Source organism: Pelmatolapia mariae, linkage group LG12 (genome assembly GCF_036321145.2).
Source record: "Pelmatolapia mariae isolate MD_Pm_ZW linkage group LG12, Pm_UMD_F_2, whole genome shotgun sequence".
Classification (NCBI taxonomy): domain Eukaryota; kingdom Metazoa; phylum Chordata; class Actinopteri; order Cichliformes; family Cichlidae; genus Pelmatolapia; species Pelmatolapia mariae.
The window spans coordinates 2,389,523-2,409,736 of record NC_086237.1 but is presented as its reverse complement, the minus strand read 5'-3'; the positions used below and the strand labels follow the sequence as shown (position 1 = coordinate 2,409,736).

At 39.5% G+C, this 20,214-nt stretch overlaps 1 protein-coding gene across 2 annotated transcripts in view; it reads right to left on the bottom strand.

Annotated features, from left to right (window-relative positions):
* Positions 1-20,214, bottom strand: part of LOC134638420 (protein unc-13 homolog B-like) — a 191,056-nt gene that overhangs the window by 27,278 nt on the left and 143,564 nt on the right. Inside the window, exons 9-18 of one of the 2 annotated variants that reach the window (XM_063489022.1) lie at positions 16,029-16,097; positions 15,434-15,523; positions 10,024-10,164; positions 9,007-9,242; positions 7,362-7,447; positions 7,180-7,215; positions 6,330-6,371; positions 4,621-4,747; positions 4,008-4,104; positions 1,353-1,496 (exon numbers count right to left, since the gene is read on the bottom strand). In XM_063489022.1, the coding sequence (XP_063345092.1) occupies positions 1,353-1,496; positions 4,008-4,104; positions 4,621-4,747; positions 6,330-6,371; positions 7,180-7,215; positions 7,362-7,447; positions 9,007-9,242; positions 10,024-10,164; positions 15,434-15,523; positions 16,029-16,097 (1,068 nt within the window). The remainder of the gene's footprint in view (positions 1-1,352; positions 1,497-4,007; positions 4,105-4,620; positions 4,748-6,329; positions 6,372-7,179; positions 7,216-7,361; positions 7,448-9,006; positions 9,243-10,023; positions 10,165-15,433; positions 15,524-16,028; positions 16,098-20,214) is intronic. The other variant, XM_063489023.1, reaches the window with a different exon arrangement.

Here is a 20,214-nt window from a genome sequence, read left to right as displayed (position 1 = left end):
AGACCTCAGTATGAGTCATGGTCTAAAGCTGCACCGAGCAGGAACTTTCAGGTAAAGAATCTCACCTCTGCACCTCTGATGGATTACAGTCATGAAAAACTTACTCCAAACAAACAACTGCATACCAGAGTCACATGCTAGTAAAGAAATAGACATGAAATTCTTTAAATGCAAGAAAATTCTGATCTCAAAGCCTTCTGCATACCATTTTCCTCCTCATGTCTACATCTATACAACCTCTTCCCTTTGTATGACGTATCGGGGACGGCTGAAGCTAAACCAGCTAATATTTCTGTCTTGAAATCACTCAGAAACAATTCAATTTTACTAGATTATAAAAGGAGGAAACAGTCTTCTAAAAAGGCTGATGCTTTTGAATAGAGTCAGATGATCTTCTCGATTAACTGATCAATCCACGCTACCCACTATCCCACTTTAACTTGTCCAAATATCCAAAACAAAAATGTGTGTGTTATGAGCAGTGAAGTGCAGGGAAATTCAAATATTGAAAGGATGTAGCAAATATGCAGTTTTTTCACACTGCATCTCTGAGCATGAGAGAACAGTCGCTGTTAAACCTGTGAGCTTCCTAAGTCTGTGCTATATCAGATTACACTAAAGTGCAAATAGTGCAGCAAATATTCTGGTTTCACTCTGAGCTAGTGGTCATCATCTCTACGTATTTCCCCAAGTGCAAGCGTGCCTGAAGTGAACAGATGCTCCTGCTGCTGCAATACTCCAGAAATGTACAGAAACCTATTAGAAGGGCTTCCCCTTTGAGAAATTACTGAGAAAATTATAGAAAAAACACTTTTAGCTCATTATCTGGATTTAATTAAACAGAAATATTCTGTTAATTTAGAGTAAATTATGTTTACTCTTGTTTAAACTTCATTTCTGTCAGTAGTTTATCCAGTTATTATCCAGCTATGACAGGCCATGCTAGATGTTTTAGAAACTGACAAAAATTCAGTTTTTCTGCTTTTCTTCTTTTGCAGTTTTCACATTTTCAAACTGGGCCTCATTAGAACCATCAGTGGGATGATTCTGGTCTCACTGGCTGTATGCGTGATACGCCTGCACTAGAGGAAAGAGCCAGTGAGTATTTTTGTAAAGCGCTCTCTTAAAGAGTAACCTGACCTATCAACAGTAGTTCTTGGAAAGCAAAATGATGTTTTAATATGCTCATAATGTGAGAAATGGCCTCTACATATGTTCATGTTTAGCCAACAGAAAACAGAGAATTGAATAAAAAACTAAGATCCTGTCAGATCTGAGAGAGACTGAATGTTTTTCAGTGTTACAGAGACCAAAGTCACAAAATGGGCTCTAAACAAAGGCACAGGGCTCACCTTGGCAAAGCGTCTGTTATAATGTGCCACCACCGTGGGGTCAGGGCAGTCCAGTTTCTTGATAATCTCAAAGCTCTGATTGAGCTGAGTGAAGATGTCCACCACCGAGCTGGAGAACAGAGCATGCTCAGATGTCTGTTGAAACTGCAGACAGAGGAACAAGAGGACATTTTTTTTACTTTGACACAAATAAAAAACCAAACAGTCTGCCTATGCTGTGTTCCTCCTTGCTGACTCGTACGTCCTCCCCTTCTTTCATTTAATGTACCGTATTCTTCAAATACAAATATTAAACCTACATCCCTTTTCGATGTATTGCTCTTTTTGCATCTTATATACTCCACAAAAAGGTTCAGCTCCAACATCACATCCACCTGTAACTATGTAATCTCTATGCTCCATTTTTACAGCTTACTTAACGGTTTTTATGAGTAAAGATAAAATGAGAAAAATGTATCTAAATGTTTAATCTTTGCTAAAGTTGTCCTCTTTCAATGTTTGAAAATGCACATGCAGGCCAAGCCGTGTGAGCATAAGTGAAAATAACCACCTGCCCAGGCCACAAAAAGGGCCAAATCTCCTTTAGGACACACAATAGCTGTCTTAGCACAATAAACCAACAAATAGGATGGCAGAGTGCAGCTTGGGGACCAACAGGAGGCAGACAAACACTTGTTCATCATTCTTCTAATCTACGAAAAGTTGGCCAAAAGCAGAAGGAACCAAAGGGAGAATTTGAACAAAAGGTCATGAGTCTGAAGCTGTCTTTTATCCTGTCAGCATTGCAGAAAGCGTTCCTTTTTACTGCATCGTTTTTCTACTGCGGTTGCACTCTGGTGCCATGACAACAACATGATCAACAACTCAGAGAAACGAGGTTCCTCTGTGCTTTCAGCTGCTGGGCGCATCAAGCACAATCAGGTTGTATCTGTTATGTGATATTAGATGTGCTTGTGCTGTTTTGTAGGTTTACTTTAACAACAACCTGATAATATATATTTTTAATCACAGGCACAACCTGCAACAGAAATGCTCACATTTTAGCAGCTTTCATGCGATCATTTATCAGGATGTCTGAAACTTCTGGAGTCATTTATATTTGTGCTTTTTTATTTTTAGGATGTGCGTCACCTTCCACTTTACATCTCATATCCCCTCCCCTCCTCATGTAAGCACTGTGACCTCAGCAGTGTCCAAATGGCAAGAAAACATAAATTTATCACATTTAGGCAAACCTTGTAAAGTAATATCGCTCATAATGGACGAGATCACAAACATAACGTCTCATTTTCACTAAGCGAGAAGCCAGCAAATTGTTCCCGTTTCCCATGATTAAATTCTGTTTTCTGGTAAAGCAATTTACAGGAAATACAGAAACGTTCACTGAAACTTTATAGAATGAAATTATACATTTTCTTCAAAGAGGACAGTTTTTGATGCTCGGATAACAACGTTGTTGAAACTGACAAGAAAAACAAGGAATGCATAACTAAAAATCTCTCTTGTTTATTACACACGGAGACGTACGCATACCTTTATTTAGAAAGCGTAGCATGCCATGACATTCATAACGTCCGCACATCATCAGTTCTCATTCACATGGCTTCACTTGGCAATAACATCTTCCCCCACCAGCTCCTCACAAATAAACAGGAGTGCCAAATGTGTTTATTGAGAGGCACACCTGAACAAAGACTGGAACCCACGTGTATGCTGTGCCAGTGCTCAGCCCAGATACTCGAATGTGCCCGAAGCCTCAGTGTTTTGACTTTCAGCTAAGGACAGTGTGGGAGATCTCTAAGGGACCGGGGGCTGACAGCGAGGCTTGACACAAAGAAACCGTGTAAGGCTAAAAGCTCTGACGTAAGCCTTTGTTCAAAAACAGCAGCAACAAAAATAATTTGGTTGTTTTTGCAGCCCAGACTGCAGATTTTGGATTTTAAGAAGCAACATTAATGCAGTGAAAAACAAATTAAAAATGCTCCGTATGATGACAACACCATCTCGTTTTTCAAGTATTAAACAAAGAGTGATAAGTTACCAAAATGTAAACAAACGTAATGTAACCAAAGCACACCACAGCAACATTTTACTTCCTGTTTCCATTCCTTAAATTATGGGTTATATCCAAAGCAGAGCCTGCTAAAACTAGTGCATACACACGTCTGATTTTTGAACATGAACATCACAACAATGATGTGGAAAAAAAAGATCAGGATCAGAGCTGCAAGAGGACGTTTTTGTCTCGCTTTTTATGCTTCCACAGATTATTAAACAGTTTGTGTTTTTAAAAAAATATTTATCCACTTAACAAAAAGTCAAAAATGATGCTGGTAAAACACTGCTCTATGTTTACATAATCAATGGACTTTTTAGCCAGATCAGCCCATCACAGCCAGCCTTCTGATACTCCACCACCCCCACCCCAAAGATTTCTTCAAACGTGACATGAAATGAGCTCTTCTGGATTAAAATCCTGTGTTTGACCGATCACTGCCTCCTCTTCCCTGCGTACATCTTCATTCAGACTCCAACAGAGAGCTCTGACGATAAACTTGTTGCTTATTCAAAGGAGTCTGTGACACTTTTGTTTTGCTCACGATGACGTGACAACTTTCAGCAAACAGAATAATTTCTCCCTTCTCTCTGACTCACCCCTTCTCTCTTGTCTCTCTCCAGCGCTCCATGCATAAACTCCATGGATACCTCCTCGTTCTCAGCGAGCCAGGCAAGGACAAACTGGAGAAACCATCTGAAGGAATAATAGGAAACAGACAGAGCTAAACAAAGTTTAATCTTCTCTTTTACACCCTGAAAAATTGCAGAGTTTGCAGATTGAAAACGTTTTCAAAGCTCATCTGTCCAAAATTCATTTCATTACAGTTCTAATTTACCTGATTTGTTTGGCCTTTTATATTTTACATCCACATGTTATAGTTTGTAGAATAGAAATATTTAAGTGTAAAAACGTCTTGTGCCTTTGTATTAAAAGGTGATTTCTCTGTGAACCTATTGAATTTTGGTTATCTAAACTGTGAAAAAGAGCAAAGGCCTTGGGAAAAAAATGTGCTCACTGAGAACTCTTCTAGCTAATGTTATTATTCTGTCCTCCATATTTCTAGTGTCAAAACCCAGAGAGAAATGCTTCGAGTGTGTGTTTGGTATGCAACATCACACCAAATCTAATTGGAAAGTCAGAAAAATCAATCAATAAGAGCTCTCCTTTGTCTGAAGGAGAAATAATGAGAGAGAGAAAACATGGTCTCACGCAGGGTATTCTGGCACAGCGTCTTTGAAGGCAGGCAGGTCCTTAACGTACTCGTTGTACAGCCACTTGACCTTAAAGTGCAGGTTCATGTAGTCAGCGGTCTTACAGAGCTTATGCTTCTCATGTTCTGCAAAAAACAACAGCAAAAGTAAACACAGGTTTAAAATCTCTCTCTGTGAGGATTTCGATAAATGACTAACCAAACTCATCCAAGAATATTTTATTTATTTTGAATACCTTTAAAGATTTTTTAAAGAGTGAAGTGAAGAGTGTGAAGTCTGTTGTGAAGGAGCCAGAAATAAAAAAGTGGACCCTTACTGTGCTTCCTTAAATACATCGCAGATTCTTAATCTTAAACAGAGATAAAGTCCTTCGAGGTTTCCATGAAGTTTGTCACATAGTATAAAGCAGTCTTTGGGGACAATGTACTTTTAAAAGCAGCACTATAATCCATCATAATCCAACTGTCATTTGTATGAAATGAACCAACCAAAAACAGCCAAAGACTAAAAACTGTGGTTTCAAATGCTAATTTCACTTTGTACTTTATTTGTAGAATCACCATTTAAAGTAAATAAACACTTGAAAAAACTGAAAGAGTCAAAGAAATAGAACAGCTCCAGAAGTGTACTCTAATTCCCCTGTATACTCAAGTTAGCTTTTTCTACCTGTGAACTTTCCATCTAACATTCAGCCTCCTGTGAACACACTGGAGAGCAGCTTGGGGCATCCAGACTAGATCCACCAGGGACTGAACCTCCATCCTTCCCATTAGTAGATGAGCTGCTCTGCCTCCTGAGCTACATCCACTACACGATATACAACAGCTGTATCCTGTTTCCAGTCTGTGACTTCTAATAAGAAGCTTAAATTGTAAATAATAAAACATGTTGTTAGCCCACTTGGGGTAAGTGTAATACATGTCTCATATATTTGGAGCCATGTTATGGCCATCTATACAATGTAATGAAATCTACTCCAATAACCACACAGTACAACTAATGAGAGCTTTTTCATGCTAAGATATCTTCCTGGTATGTCCAAATACACCCTGTGGAAATGAACCAGTCAGCTAGACGTTAACAACGTAAAGGTGACAGAAGCTGATTCAGATGACTGTAAGCTCGCACACCGCTCGTCTTAGATCCTCGGCATAATTCTCAATAGAAACGACGTCAGAAACACACATTTTCTCATTAAGATCCTCAGTCCTCACACTGATTACGTTACAGATCATTTGATAACATGTTGAAGAACATTAATAATTATACCAGTATTATAGACTGTTATAAGCTGTTTTTGAGGTAACGGGTTGAACGTGGAGATGCCTGCTTTTTTCATATCAACACTTTTTACCATTAAACAATACTTCAATACTCAGGCTGCTACACATGTGTTACTAAAATACGTCCACCAGGCTAATAGTTTGGTTTTCATGATTGCAAGTTGATGCACTTGTTTTTCTCCATTACTGTCTCACTCCTAAAAAAAAATTGATAAATTATACAGAGAAACAACATCTGCATCATTTATGAAGAAGGATGTACACACATGGATAGAATAAAGGGAGAATGTTTGTTCTAATTTAATTAAGTAAAAGATAAATGCAGTTAAACAAGTTTTACTGGTGCAAAAAAAAAAAACCCTTAGGAAACTATTGAAGCCAAAAGAAATGCATACATGCACACTCATCACACACACACTCTTACCAGCGTAGAAGTCAACTTTGCGGATACGAAATGTAGCGGGAGCTGAGATGGCAACAGAAATATGACAAAAGCAATAAGAAATGAAAGAGAAGCAGGTTTGTGGCAGCAATAACTGAGATGAGAACGGCTTCAGAAAAACATGTTAGAAGAAAAATACTAGAGGAGCTGGAAAGTACACTACGCACAAAACAGAAGGCTTGAAAACCAGTCACCAGTCAAATTTGCTACTAAAGTCTACTTTTTCGCAAGTTTCTCTTTGCTGCTGTAAAACAACTACAACACTAAAAACAAATCATCTAAACTCAACACACAGGGTCACAGCCAAGTTTCAAACAGCCCATTGCTTAGGCGATGTGTTTTAGGACGCTTTTACAGTTTCTACAAGTCTGATGTGAGACACAATCAAAAGTCAGAATACTGAGCAGCTTAGCAGATTTCAGCTGACTGTTCGGTAACGAAGTTAGCTCATTATCATGACTAACCTATATGCACTTATCTTGAAAGAACCCAACTAGAGTCCACACATTTCTAAAGTGGAGGCTCCTGGGAAAATCACTGATGTTATAAAAATATCAATAATTCAGCTCTAAAAATGTTAAACACCAACACCTGCTTCCTGTATTTTCCCCTTATCAGCAACAGTCTCAGAACTTTGCACACACTTTTATTTGATATTACAATGAACATTTCTTACTCTCTGATGCTTATTGTCACTGTGTTTTAGCTTAGTGCTGAGAGGTTTGAACAAGTTTTTATAGAAATGGTCTCAGGAGATGTTTAACCCTATTCTGGAATCCTGATTACTGACTTTTCTGACTGTATCTCCATATTTTTTTATCTCTAATCTCACCATTTTTCCAGTGGTAGTGGTCAATCTTATCCAAAACTGAAGGAGATGATGGATTGAAGAAAAGACAGTGTGAATGCAGAAGGGAAGAAGGAGGAGTTGGTTTCTCTGAGATGTCATACACATACACATACCTATATATACACACACATATACTGTCCAAGTATGCAAAGATATAGTCTTACCCTCTAGGGCATATTTCATGTCTTGAGCGAAGAGCATCCACATGACCTCTGCGCTGACTTTACCCACATTGAGCTCTTGAGGAAACCTGGAGGAATAAAGAAGTAAGACAGTAAAAATACTCGTCACTCTGCAAGTAATGGGGGTCACTGCAGCCCTTTTCCCTTCCAGTGTAACTGGAATCTGAAGGATTTTTGGAAATGTTGTTAAATGTTACCCTTTAAACTTCAGTCTTGATCATCTGACTGGCTGTTGTTACTTTCCTTATGCTTCCACTGAGCCCAAACATTACATGATTGGGGGTTTATCCAGGATATCATCTAATATCTTAACTTGAACACAATATCTGTGTTAAGCTCTAATCCAAGCTAACAACTGACCCAAAAAATAGTTATTTGAGTTTAGTAGCACCCACAGATCCCACTGTCTAGTTTTTAAAACCTGTTGTGTTTTATCATCATCATCATCATCATCATTTATTTATATAGCACTTTAAAAACACACCTGGTAGACCAAAGTGCCGTACAATACAAATATAACTATAGGAATAAAATAGCAAAAACCAGGCATAGCAATAAAATTAATAAAAATGTCAGTTACCCACAGAGTTAAAAGCCAGGAAATAAAAATAGGTTTTTAATCTGGACTTAAAAACTGGCACTGATGTAGCCTGTCTAATATGGAGAGGAAGGCTATTCCAAAGCATCGGAGCCGCAACAGAGAACGCTCGGTCTCCTCTAAGTTTCAGCCGTAACTTAGGGACTGAAAGCAACAGCTGCTCAGCTGACCATAGCGAACAAATGGGGACATGGGGCTTCAACAAATCAGACAAATAAACAGATAAACAAATAAACGGATCCTAAATTCAATTGGAAGCCAATGTAGAGAGGCCAAAACCAGAGTGATGTGGTCGAATTTCCTTCTGCCAGTTAAAAATCGTGCCGCAGCATTTTGCACTAGTTGCAAGCGTGCCAGTGTTTTATGTTGTTAACTATTAAACCTTATTGATCAAAAGCTCTGGTTCAACCCTGGCCATCTTGGGTTTTTTTTAATGTTACTTCCCTTGATCTATAGCAAACCAGAAGCAGATTTACCTGGGACTTGTCCTGGTTTTGCAATGCCTTGTGGCAGTAAAAATAGCTGAATAAATAAAAATAAAAAAGATTGTTTATAACAAAAGAAAAGATTCTATTGCAATGTACAAAGCTTTTGTGTTTTGGAGATTTTTTTTAATCTAGCACCTCCACAGACCACACAGTTACAACAATAAAAGTGTTATTTATTTTATTATTATTATTATTATTTTTTTTTTATTAAAAAATACCTACCACCTTTAGTTCCTAGTTGATCTTTTATACTTCTATACTTTTGTAGTAAACAGTCTTTTTAAAAAAAAAAAGTATTTAGCTGTTTTCACTGCCTTAAGGCATTGCAAAACCTACACAGGTTCTTATGTTTTTATCTTCTGTGTTAAGCACAATGAGCTTACGTATTAATGAAATGTGCTATATGTCTTTAAGAATTAATTAGATATATAAGTTCAAAAATATAATACACTTGATAGTTCTACTCCATGAAGACAACTTTTGACATGCAACAACACATTTCCCAAACTTAGAATATAGAAGATAAAAGAAAAACACTGACTGGTTAATGATGGGTGTGTACGAGTTCTTATCCTCCTCAATGATGGACACAATGAGTGTGATGAGTTTAGGCCAAAAGTCCAGATTCTGGATGCTTGGGCCCTGCTCTTCCGGTTGACTCTCCTCTTTCTTCTCCTCCTCTTCCTCCTCTTCTTCTTCATCCTCCTCTTCATCATCATCTTCAGCTTCCTGACCCTCTGCTTTTTCCTTCTTCTTCTTTTTCTTGTCTGGCTCGGGCTGCATACGTGAAAAAGAAATGAATGAAATAAAGGAAGAATTTACTTGCCTGATATGACATGTTTCAGTTCTACACAGAAGCACAAAACAAAACAAGTTCAGAAGTTTGCTCGACAGTTGAAATTTTGATGAATAATTTATAATTTTTTTCTCTATTTTGCTAAAATGACATATTTTAAAAAATGTTCTTGCTCCATATTTATGTGATAAGATTTTGCACACTCCATGAAGCTGAAAATGACACCATTAATATATATTTTTAATTTATTCCAGAACTCGAATGGTTTAATGACTTTAGACACACTAATACACAAATCCTTCTTGGCAAGGTTAAAAATATCCCTTGTTCTGGAAATATTTCTTTGGCTGCTACAGATAGGGGTTCATTAGAGCATCACTTAAACCAGGCTGCAGTGCAGATTAATGTGATTAATACTGCAATTTGAGGAGTTGATGTAAAAACTGAGAGTTAAATCTGGTGTTTGCTTGATTTAAATATTGTTAAATCAACCACAGAATAGGGAGAAACCACTGTAGTCACATGAAAAGTAACTCATAGATCTTTGTAACATGACACTGTTGCATACTACAACACTGGACAGTGATAGAGAGCAAACTACTGCTTTCTATCACTCCAACAGACATATTGTTTAGGGTTTGGTTTTAGCTGATGGGAAATACTGTTGTATTATCACTTCTCTAAGTCAAACATTTGCAAATTTCCAGAAGATCTATTGATCTGTTGTGGAAGCTTAAAACATGTCGATACTTAGCCACTCACTGCTTGGACGGCGGGTTGAAACTGGCGGTTGAAGAGCTCCAGACAGTTGTTAAAGATATACTCGTAGGTGGAGTTCAGGCAGGCCTTGACGCAATCCCGCACCACGTTGGCTGCACGGGGAGGACTCTGCAGTTCCAAGACCTGCGTGAGACCGGGCATTGGAGTGGGAAGACAGAACACAGTGGGTGAATATCAATGTTATCATGTTATTAATCTAGAATATCAATTTGTCTGAAAAAAGGCAGGATGTTATAATCTCCAGAGAGGGGACGTGGGGTGGCAGTGCAGTGTTTCTGTATAGTATACATTGTTACTGTATTTTAAATTCTTTTCTTTCTTTTACCAATGCTTTAAATTTTGTGTCCCTTCAAATAATTTTCCATCAAACAGATTTTATTTACATTATTATTTTTGCAAAATATTATACATACTTTGTACTCCATATTAATTATTTTAATGCTAAAAAATCTACTAATATAATGCTATATTATGTTTAAGTCTACATATTTGTACTTTTTTATGCTACTGTAAAACTCATGTACGTTTTTTTAATGGATAAGTCAGTGCAGTAATGCTAGGACCGGAACCTCCCAGCAAAAAGGAAAAAAAAAGAAAAAAAAACTGCCTTGTGATTGCACTGAATTTTTTCTGCATTCGGCAACTGACTGAAAGTAGTTGCAGTGATCAACTTGTTGAACACTTCTGATTGCCTGGTGGGGAGGTAACCTTTTATCAAACAATCACATTCTGACTTTGACTTCAATCAGTCTCACACACACTGACGAGTGTTTGCAAACAGCTGCTCTTAAATTTATTTACTTGATTTTTTTCCTCACCTGTCCTGTCCAGCAGCTTTAGCAATCAGAGTCATGATCTGAATGCCCTGTTGTGTCAAACACATTAACTTTGCAAAGAGATGCTCTTTAAATTATCTATAGATTCGTCTTGGTAATCAATTTCTTTTTATCTTATTTTGTATTATTCACATTAATATTCACATAAATATGTGTATTTGTAACAATGCCGCAGCTGACTGGCAAGGTGAAAGGAGAACAGACAGCTGAAAAAAGTCATCTTGGAGTTAAATTAAAGTCCTGCAGCAAATACGTCACTATTTGTTGGAGTATCAGGGACCAAGCAGCCAAGAATGTGCAGGCACAGGTGTAATCTCCAAAATATGCGTTGTACTATACGCCCAAACAGACAAACGGTTGTGTCAAAAATACACAATCACGGAATTAAAGTAAGTTATTTTAAGAATTAAGTGGGCGCATAAAAGAGATCAACTAAACAGAGTTCTACTCAGAAAAAATAAAGATAAAAAATAAAATAATACTTATTATAATAAATTAACAAACTGACCTCTCAAATAAGAGACAGAGCAACCTCTATAGCAACTGAACATCATAGGGAAAACCACAGAGACATAATACAATAATACAACGTGTGGTCACAACAGATGGTCCATTTTGTTGGCCTCTGCACTTAAACCAGCTCCACTCGCAGCATCTGTCATTTAAACCCAGAAGGACTAGAGCAGGAGCCAGCTAAGAAAGTATTTCAATTGTGTGGTTGTGCACAACCATCACATGGGGAATTGTGAATTTCTGTTTCTATGAGGCGCTGCTTGAATGCTAAAAGTTAATGTGGCAACAAAGTTCCAATTTTTTACTAATGTATCACAGTAAATGACTTTACTATCACAAACAGATTGCATGTAGTTGCTAATTTGATCCCATTCAATTAGCAGACTGCAAGCAGACTGACAGCAGACTGTAAGCAGACTGATAGCAGACTGACAGCAGACTGTCAGCAGACTGTCAGCAGACTGATAGCAGACTGATAGCAGACTGATAGCAGACTGATAGCAGACTGATAGCAGACTGATAGCAGACTGTAAGCAGACTGTCAGCAGACTGATAGCAGACTGTAAGCAGACTGATAGCAGACTGATAGCAGACTGTCAGCAGACTGTAAGCAGACTGTAAGCAGACTGTCAGCAGACTGATAGCAGACTGTAAGCAGACTGTCAGCAGACTGACAGCAGACTGTAAGCAGACTGTCAGCAGACTGACAGCAGACTGTAAGCAGACTGACAGCAGACTGTAAGCAGACTGTAAGCAGACTGACAGCAGACTGTAAGCAGACTGTAAGCAGACTGTCAGCAGACTGATATCAGACTGTCAGCAGACTGATAGCAGACTGTCAGCAGACTGATAGCAGACTGTAAGCAGACTGATAGCAGACTGTCAGCAGACTGATAGCAGACTGTAAGCAGACTGTAAGCAGACTGTCAGCAGACTGATATCAGACTGTCAGCAGACTGTAAGCAGACTGTCAGCAGACTGACAGCAGACTGTAAGCAGACTGTCAGCAGACTGATAGCAGACTGTCAGCAGACTGACAGCAGACTGTAAGCAGACTGTAAGCAGACTGTCAGCAGACTGATATCAGACTGTCAGCAGACTGATAGCAGACTGTCAGCAGACTGATAGCAGACTGTAAGCAGACTGATAGCAGACTGTCAGCAGACTGATAGCAGACTGTAAGCAGACTGATAGCAGACTGTCAGCAGACTGATAGCAGACTGTAAGCAGACTGTCAGCAGACTGACAGCGGACTGTAAGCAGACTGTCAGCAGACTGATAGCAGACTGACAGCAGACTGACAGCAGACTGTCAGCAGACTGACAGCAGACTGTAAGCAGACTGTCAGCAGACTGATAGCAGACTGTAAGCAGACTGACAGCAGACTGTAAGCAGACTGTAAGCAGACTGATAGCAGATTGTCAGCAGACTGACAGCAGACTGACAGCAGACTGTAAGCAGACTGTCAGCAGACTGATAGCAGACTGTCAGCAGACTGATAGCAGACTGTCAGCAGACTGATAGCAGACTGTAAGCAGACTGTCAGCGGACTGATAGCAGACTGTCAGCAGACTGTAAGCAGACTGTCAGCAGACTGATAGCAGACTGACAGCAGACTGTAAGCAGACTGTCAGCAGACTGTCAGCAGACTGACAGCGGACTGATAGCAGACTGATAGCGGACTGATAGCAGACTGTAAGCAGACTGACAGCAGACTGTAAGCAGACTGTAAGCAGACTGTCAGCAGACTGTCAGCAGACTGACAGCAGACTGTAAGCAGACTGTCAGCAGACTGATAGCAGACTGTAAGCAGACTGACAGCAGACTGTAAGCAGACTGTAAGCAGACTGATAGCAGATTGTCAGCAGACTGACAGCAGACTGACAGCAGACTGTAAGCAGACTGTCAGCAGACTGATAGCAGACTGTCAGCAGACTGATAGCAGACTGTCAGCAGACTGATAGCAGACTGTAAGCAGACTGTCAGCGGACTGATAGCAGACTGTCAGCAGACTGTAAGCAGACTGTCAGCAGACTGATAGCAGACTGACAGCAGACTGTAAGCAGACTGTAAGCAGACTGTCAGCAGACTGATAGCAGACTGTAAGCAGACTGACAGCAGACTGTAAGCAGACTGTAAGCAGACTGTCAGCAGACTGATAGCAGACTGTAAGCAGACTGTCAGCAGACTGTAAGCAGAGTGTAAGCAGACTGTAAGCAGAGTGTAAGCAGACTGACAGCAGACTGTAAGCAGACTGATAGCAGACTGACAGCAGACTGATAGCAGACTGTAAGCAGACTGACAGCAGACTAATTCTGCCCTTTTATGATTCTATCGCTGTCTGACTGTGAGTAGTCACAAATCTGGCCCTTGCCTTTGAAGCAACAATTTCAAAGCTAACAAGATTGCAGGTTTATTTAGACTGTAAGCAGACTGTAAGCAGACTGTAAGCAGAGTGACAGCAGACTGATAGCAGACTGACAGCAGACTGTCAGCAGACTGACAGCAGACTGACAGCAGACTGACAGCAGACTGTAAGCAGACTGTAAGCAGACTGATAGCAGACTGTAAGCAGACTGACAGCAGACTGATTCTGCCCTTTTATGATTCTATCGCTGTCTGACTGTGAGTAGTCACAAATCTGGCCCTTGCCTTTGAAGCAACAATTTCAAAGCTAACAAGATTGCAGGTTTATTTAGACTGTAAGCAGACTGTAAGCAGACTGTAAGCAGACTGTCAGCAGACTGTAAGCAGACTGACAGCAGACTGACAGCAGACTGACAGCAGACTGACAGCAGACTGTAAGCAGACCGACAGCAGACTGTAAGCAGACTGTAAGCAGACTGACAGCAGACTGATTCTGCCCTTTTATGATTCTATCGCTGTCTGACTGTGAGTAGTCACAGATCTGGCCCTTGCCTTCGAAGCAACAATTTCAAAGCTAACGAGATTGCAGGTTTATTTCAGGCAATTTCAATAATTTTGGTCATGCTGCAGTCTTTAACCACCGTTTTCTATAGTGCGACTGTAGCATAAATAAAATAGGGATACCTTTTGTTAAGTAGAGTCAAAGTAAAGTGAGCAACGTTAACCAGCAGCAGTTTTTAAAACCTGCAACACTGAATACCAACTGTGTGCAGGGCTGGACTGGTAATCTGGCATACTGGGGATCTCCCCATTGGGCCGATGGGTTAATGTTTTTTCTTTGTCGATATTATCAAACAGGCTACAGGCCGACTTGAAAGGCCAATGTGCACCAGCTCTATAAACACTGACAGACCACTCAATCAAATGTCTAAATGCAACCAGCCCTTCCCCTGACCTTCCCTGCGTGCTCATGCTATATGTAGAACAGAGTTTAATGTGAAGAAGTGGTTCACACAGATGGAAAAACAAAAGTGGGGAAAAAAGTCAAACTGGAAAGCTAGGAGAAAAAGAAGAAAAATGCAGCAAAATGTGTGAGATTAACCAACATGTTAGCAGCTGCACCGTAGTACCAGCAAGAACTAATATAAGGCCCTTGCTGTTCCTAGCACTAGCCACGGAGAAGTGAAGCAGGAGGGACAGCCTTCCCAACAAGAGAGCGAGGAAGAGACAGAGGAAGGTGTAATTAACATGATAAGAAAATAGATGGAAGGACATAATTGGAAGAGAAAGATTCAAGTAAAATAATTAGCTACTTTGACCATGAGCTACCGCTAACAGCTAAAGTATAGCTTTTAATTGTCGCATGCTGCACTACAGTGCAACTATGATGTCCTAATCTAACAGCAACCCTACCAACCTGATTAAAAAGGGAAAAAAAGAATGTATATTTCATATAAAGTGTATCAAAAACATCTATTTATCCATCCATCCATCTACATAAGCTCTATAAACAAGTTAAAATCTATAAAATACATTTAATACTGACATTTGAGTCAATACTTCATTCATCAAAGGTATCTAACCTTAATAATGTAACAGCAGTGTTGTATGTATCTGTTTGGTTTTAGTGCTATGATATTAGTGATCTTACTCTATGAGCTGATTTTTGATTCTACCTTCATCCTGAAGAAAGTGATGCTGGTGAGAAGATCCACAGTAGATTTGAGGTCACTGAGGCGAGCCTTGCTGCTGGCTGGGAAATTATTCTGCACATAAACACACACGAACACTTGGTTAATTATGTTTCTTCTAAAATGTATCAGCTTATTGAGGTCAGGCTCTTCTAGGCTCTTATATTCTGTAACTCTTGTTAATAATGGTGATGAAACTGTAACATTCATCGAATCAAGCACTCAACTTTTAACTGTATAACAAGCAAAACGTTTGGCTACAAATGGAAACCAATGCTATATTCACATATTTCTGTAGGTCCAGAATAAACTTAAAATTAAGAAAAAGGACAACAGCTGGGTGATTTTTTTATTGTTATTATTTAGAGCAGGTAAATGGCAGGAAATAAGGAAACTGCCTTACAGCAGAAGGGGGTAAAATATGTAGTAAGTAGTCTGTGTAGTCTAGTTTGACTTCTGCCCTCTACCATGTGCTATCTTGTGAACGACTGAAAACACAAATTCTCCTGAGATTCATTGAAGCCGTATTCTCTGTTTGCAGTTAAGAAACTATTATCAGCAGCTGGAAGCTCTGACTCACTCTGTACATGGAGAGATCGATACGCAGGGAGTTGTGCAGCTGATCCAGGAGCTTCACAAAACGGTCTTTCTGTTGGGAAAAAGAAGGAGAAAGCTCAGATTCTTGTACTTCTCTCAAACAGTGAGGAAGACAGACATGAATGTCCTCAGTCGGTGTGTATCTACTGAACATACTGTATATGGAATTTGAAAGCAGAAAAAGAAGAGATGTGGAGATAAAAGAATGATGCATCTCACAAAAGTGTCAAAAAGGAGATGTGCTTTTTTCTATGCATGGGCAAAATACAAACTGAGCTGCACGAATATATTTGCAAGTTGGAAAGCTGGTTTTGCACTTTCTGGTACTTTACTTTGTACTTTATGACCTCTGCTGAATCGAGGAAAAAACTTGGATACAAAAATTGATTAGCATTTATATTAGGCTTTTCAATAAAAACATTTTACCATTTTTAAAAACCACTTTATTCATTCACATACATATTCACATATTCATGGATGATCCATATGTCGCTCCTGTACTGCAGGAGCCAGGGATCATACCACTCACCCATCAATTAATGGACAACGCTGCTCTACCTAATGAGCCACAGCTAACCATAGCAACAACCATTCACGGACTTTTTCCTCTCTTGATGAAAATACTTGAGACGTACAGTATAAGCAGTATAAGTACATAAATATAAGACTTCCTGTGCAGCCTGAGAGTACACGCAGAACTTGTTTGTGATCATCCTATGAGATTCTTCAGCAGAATCAGAACTACAGGCAGAGTTTTTCACCTGGTGACGAGAGCATGAAAAGGAATTTACAGATCATCAGATACAATGTAGATGACTGAGTAAACTTATTTGCAATGTGTAGTTACCACTCAGGGGGCAACGCATGCAGCGTATGTGAAGCAGAATTCACGGGATGGTGAAAGTGCATATTTTCATTTTCCTGTTTCCTGAGATTTTTGAACTTTGGAGAAAGTTTCACATTAAATTCTCACAGGTGAGTTTGTTTGGCTGCACTTTTAAACAGACGCATCTGTTATTTCTCTTCTTTTGCATATCAGACAGCTACTCAAGACATATGTTCCACCCCTGCTGTGGACTACAGTGCGTTCTGGAGGATCGTTCTGTTATTAGATCTTACCGAATCAACCAAGAGTAGAATTTAAAAAATAAAACTGTTAGTGTTTAGCAGAGCTCTTTGGTGCTCTGCATCTTAGTTAAATACAGGAAGACATCTGGACGGGAACAGCCAGGAATCAAACCAGCCTGTGATCAATGGCCAGTCAGCCAGTACCGGCATCCCCAGTGCTTATTTTTAATTTTTTCCCCACTATCTTCCTTCATATGCTTTGGCACCAAAGATGTATTTACATGGAAAGGCAATAAAGCAACTTGAAACTGGGAGAGGGACAGAGTCCTCTGCTGTGCTGGGAGTCACGACGTGGCTGATAAACTGAGGAGGTGAAAATATTGAGTTTAATCGAGAGAAAATGAGGGGGCAGAAGAAAGAAGTGCAGAGTTTCTTGTTAGTCATTACAAATTATTAAAAAACCCAAACATTTATCTAACAGGTAAGGACAGAGGTGGATACTAAAATGGGTGCATTGTGATTGTGTAATAATTCTCAGTGTTTCATGTCCTAAGAAAAGTAAACCCTCATGTTTGCATAACAGCTGAATTGTTAACATACTGCAAAGGGTTTCCCTTTGTTTTAATCCTGGGGTGCAACGATGGACAATGGCCAACAATAACTGGCACAAATGAGCAATTAAAAATGTGACTGTCTTTGCGTCCTTTGATGGCAGGAACAACGAAAACAGTTAATGACTATGTTTGAAACAGAGACAGATACAGAGTGTGGTGCAGCTTTGTGAGTCACCGTTAAGAAAGTAAGAAGACAAGTTTGGTGATGAAGGAGAAAAGATGAAGGAGAGGGAGGAGGGAAATCCACTAACTAGTACAACTACATACCCAAGATCAAATCTGACTTAAAAAGCTTCAGCCTGCTAATATTATTTATTTTTACTATCCAAAACTCTGTGAAATAAACATTTCTTTTGTAACTTTTTTTCCCCCTGTACCAAAGAGCTCTACTGTCGTCTACTTTTAAAACCACACCGCTGAGCCATATGACACATCCCTTCATTACCAGGAACATTGTTTTTAGTCATTCCCACACAGACCCTCCCGCTGCTGTAAATACAGTTATTTGCTGGGGAAACTTGGATGCACCAATTTATCTGTGCAATACTATTAAAATAACCTAATTAAGATACCAAATACTGAACCCACAAGAGCGCATTTTGTTTCTCCAAAATAGATTTTTCTCTAATTTAACATAAGGTCAGCGATCAGTCGGACGCTATTCAAATCATCTTTTAAAGCCATGGTTGCCAGGGTGCTGGAGCCTAAACCACGGAAGGTAAGGCTCGAATTAAGGACCACTGCCTCGCTGCGGTGCACATTAATGATATCTGCTTATAGTAATCCTTATGATGATTAGATTTTGGAGTTTTATTATATTGGTGCTCCCCTGGATAAGCCTGAGGAAGTGTCTGAGGGGAAGGAGGTCTGGGCTTCTCTGCTTAGGTTGTTGCCCTGTGACCCGGCCCTGGATTAAATAAAAGCAAATGGAAGGACTGATGGATTAAATCTGCTGAAAGCAAGCACAGAAAATTAAACCAAAAAGTGCCAAATACATCAGGTCCTTGTGGCTATTTCCACAGATTTCCACAGATGAGTCAGTTCCCAAAGCCTCCCATTTTAAAATGTCCAACTTTACAGAAGAGATGAACACGTTAATAGGTTGGTCCCTAAAGCTAATTTTGCCATTAGGTAGTGGCTGCTTCTGCTGACAGATCATAATCACAGAGGAGGCAGCAGCAGGCAGTCGTCTGCTAGGCTTCACCTCAACTAATTCAAGTTACTGAACCTGACCTCTCAACTGTGTCGGAGCCTTACTCTGAGGTCAGCTTCACTAAAAGCCTCTCTGAGAAGACCGTCCCACTGTTTTGGTGAGGGAATTCTAATATTTCAACATTTTAACAAAAACAAATAAAACCCCAGCAGGTTTCTGTCTCTGTGTATTGTAGCCAGTCTATAGAGACACCAAGCTATCCAAGCTACCACTGATCTCTGCACACAACCTTCTCGTACAGCTATAACCAGCCTAGAACCTTAACTTAAAGTGATGAACATGCAAAATGTCACCACTTTGATTGTGTGAAACACCAGAAACACTTTTAACCTAAAAAGCATGAAAAAAGGACAAATCTTAGTTTTGACCTTTAAAACATCCCACTGTCCCCACGATGTCCTTCCCCAGAGCAAACCCATCTTTGTCCTCCCCACCACACTCGCACAGCCGCTCGTCCTCTCTTGGTAATGATTATAATGAACTCCTTGTTACTGTAGCTCCTCCCCACATGCTGAGGGGCAGGTTAACGCCTTCCTGTCCTCTGCTGCTGTCACAAGTTTTTCTGATGAAAACAAACGTACACATATGATACATACATGTAATACATTTGCATTGTATTCCATATTCTTAGAAGACGGCCGTGTTAGCCACTGTGATATTAAGGTTTTTCTGTAATTTGTATTATGACTGAAAATGTATTGAACTATATTTGGTGAGTCTGTTTTTTCTTAGATCACTATTATTGCTAGTCTTGTTCTGGGGTCCTGTGCTGCTCAGCTGGAGACCTGTAGATGCTTTGCTTTTACTTTGAGTTCTCCTGTTTTTGCTTATTTATTTATTATTTACTTTAAATGCAGATATTTAATTTTAAACTTGTAACACTGTAATGGTGTGACGTCTTGGGGAAGTTTTCCTTGAAAAAGAGACGTTAACCTCAAGGACTTCCTGGTTAATAAATGTTAAATAAATAAAAGAAATTACACTTCTGTGTAATCAGATATGGAATAACAGCACCGTATAGAAATCTCTCAGTAACAGTGAGATTAAGGTTGCAGACAGCCATGAAAATCACAGGCCACAAAGCCCATCACAGTCCTGACTTTCTTTATTAACAGTAAGTGTTACAACGAAGGGGATTCTGTGCGACCCTGTACTCACAATATGAACGGTTACCTTCTGTTAGAAGATAAAGAGCTTTTCTGTGCCTTGTTCAATCAGTGATCTGTATAGCAGTCTGTACTGACGAGGTCACTGAGTGCAGCATAACAGTTATA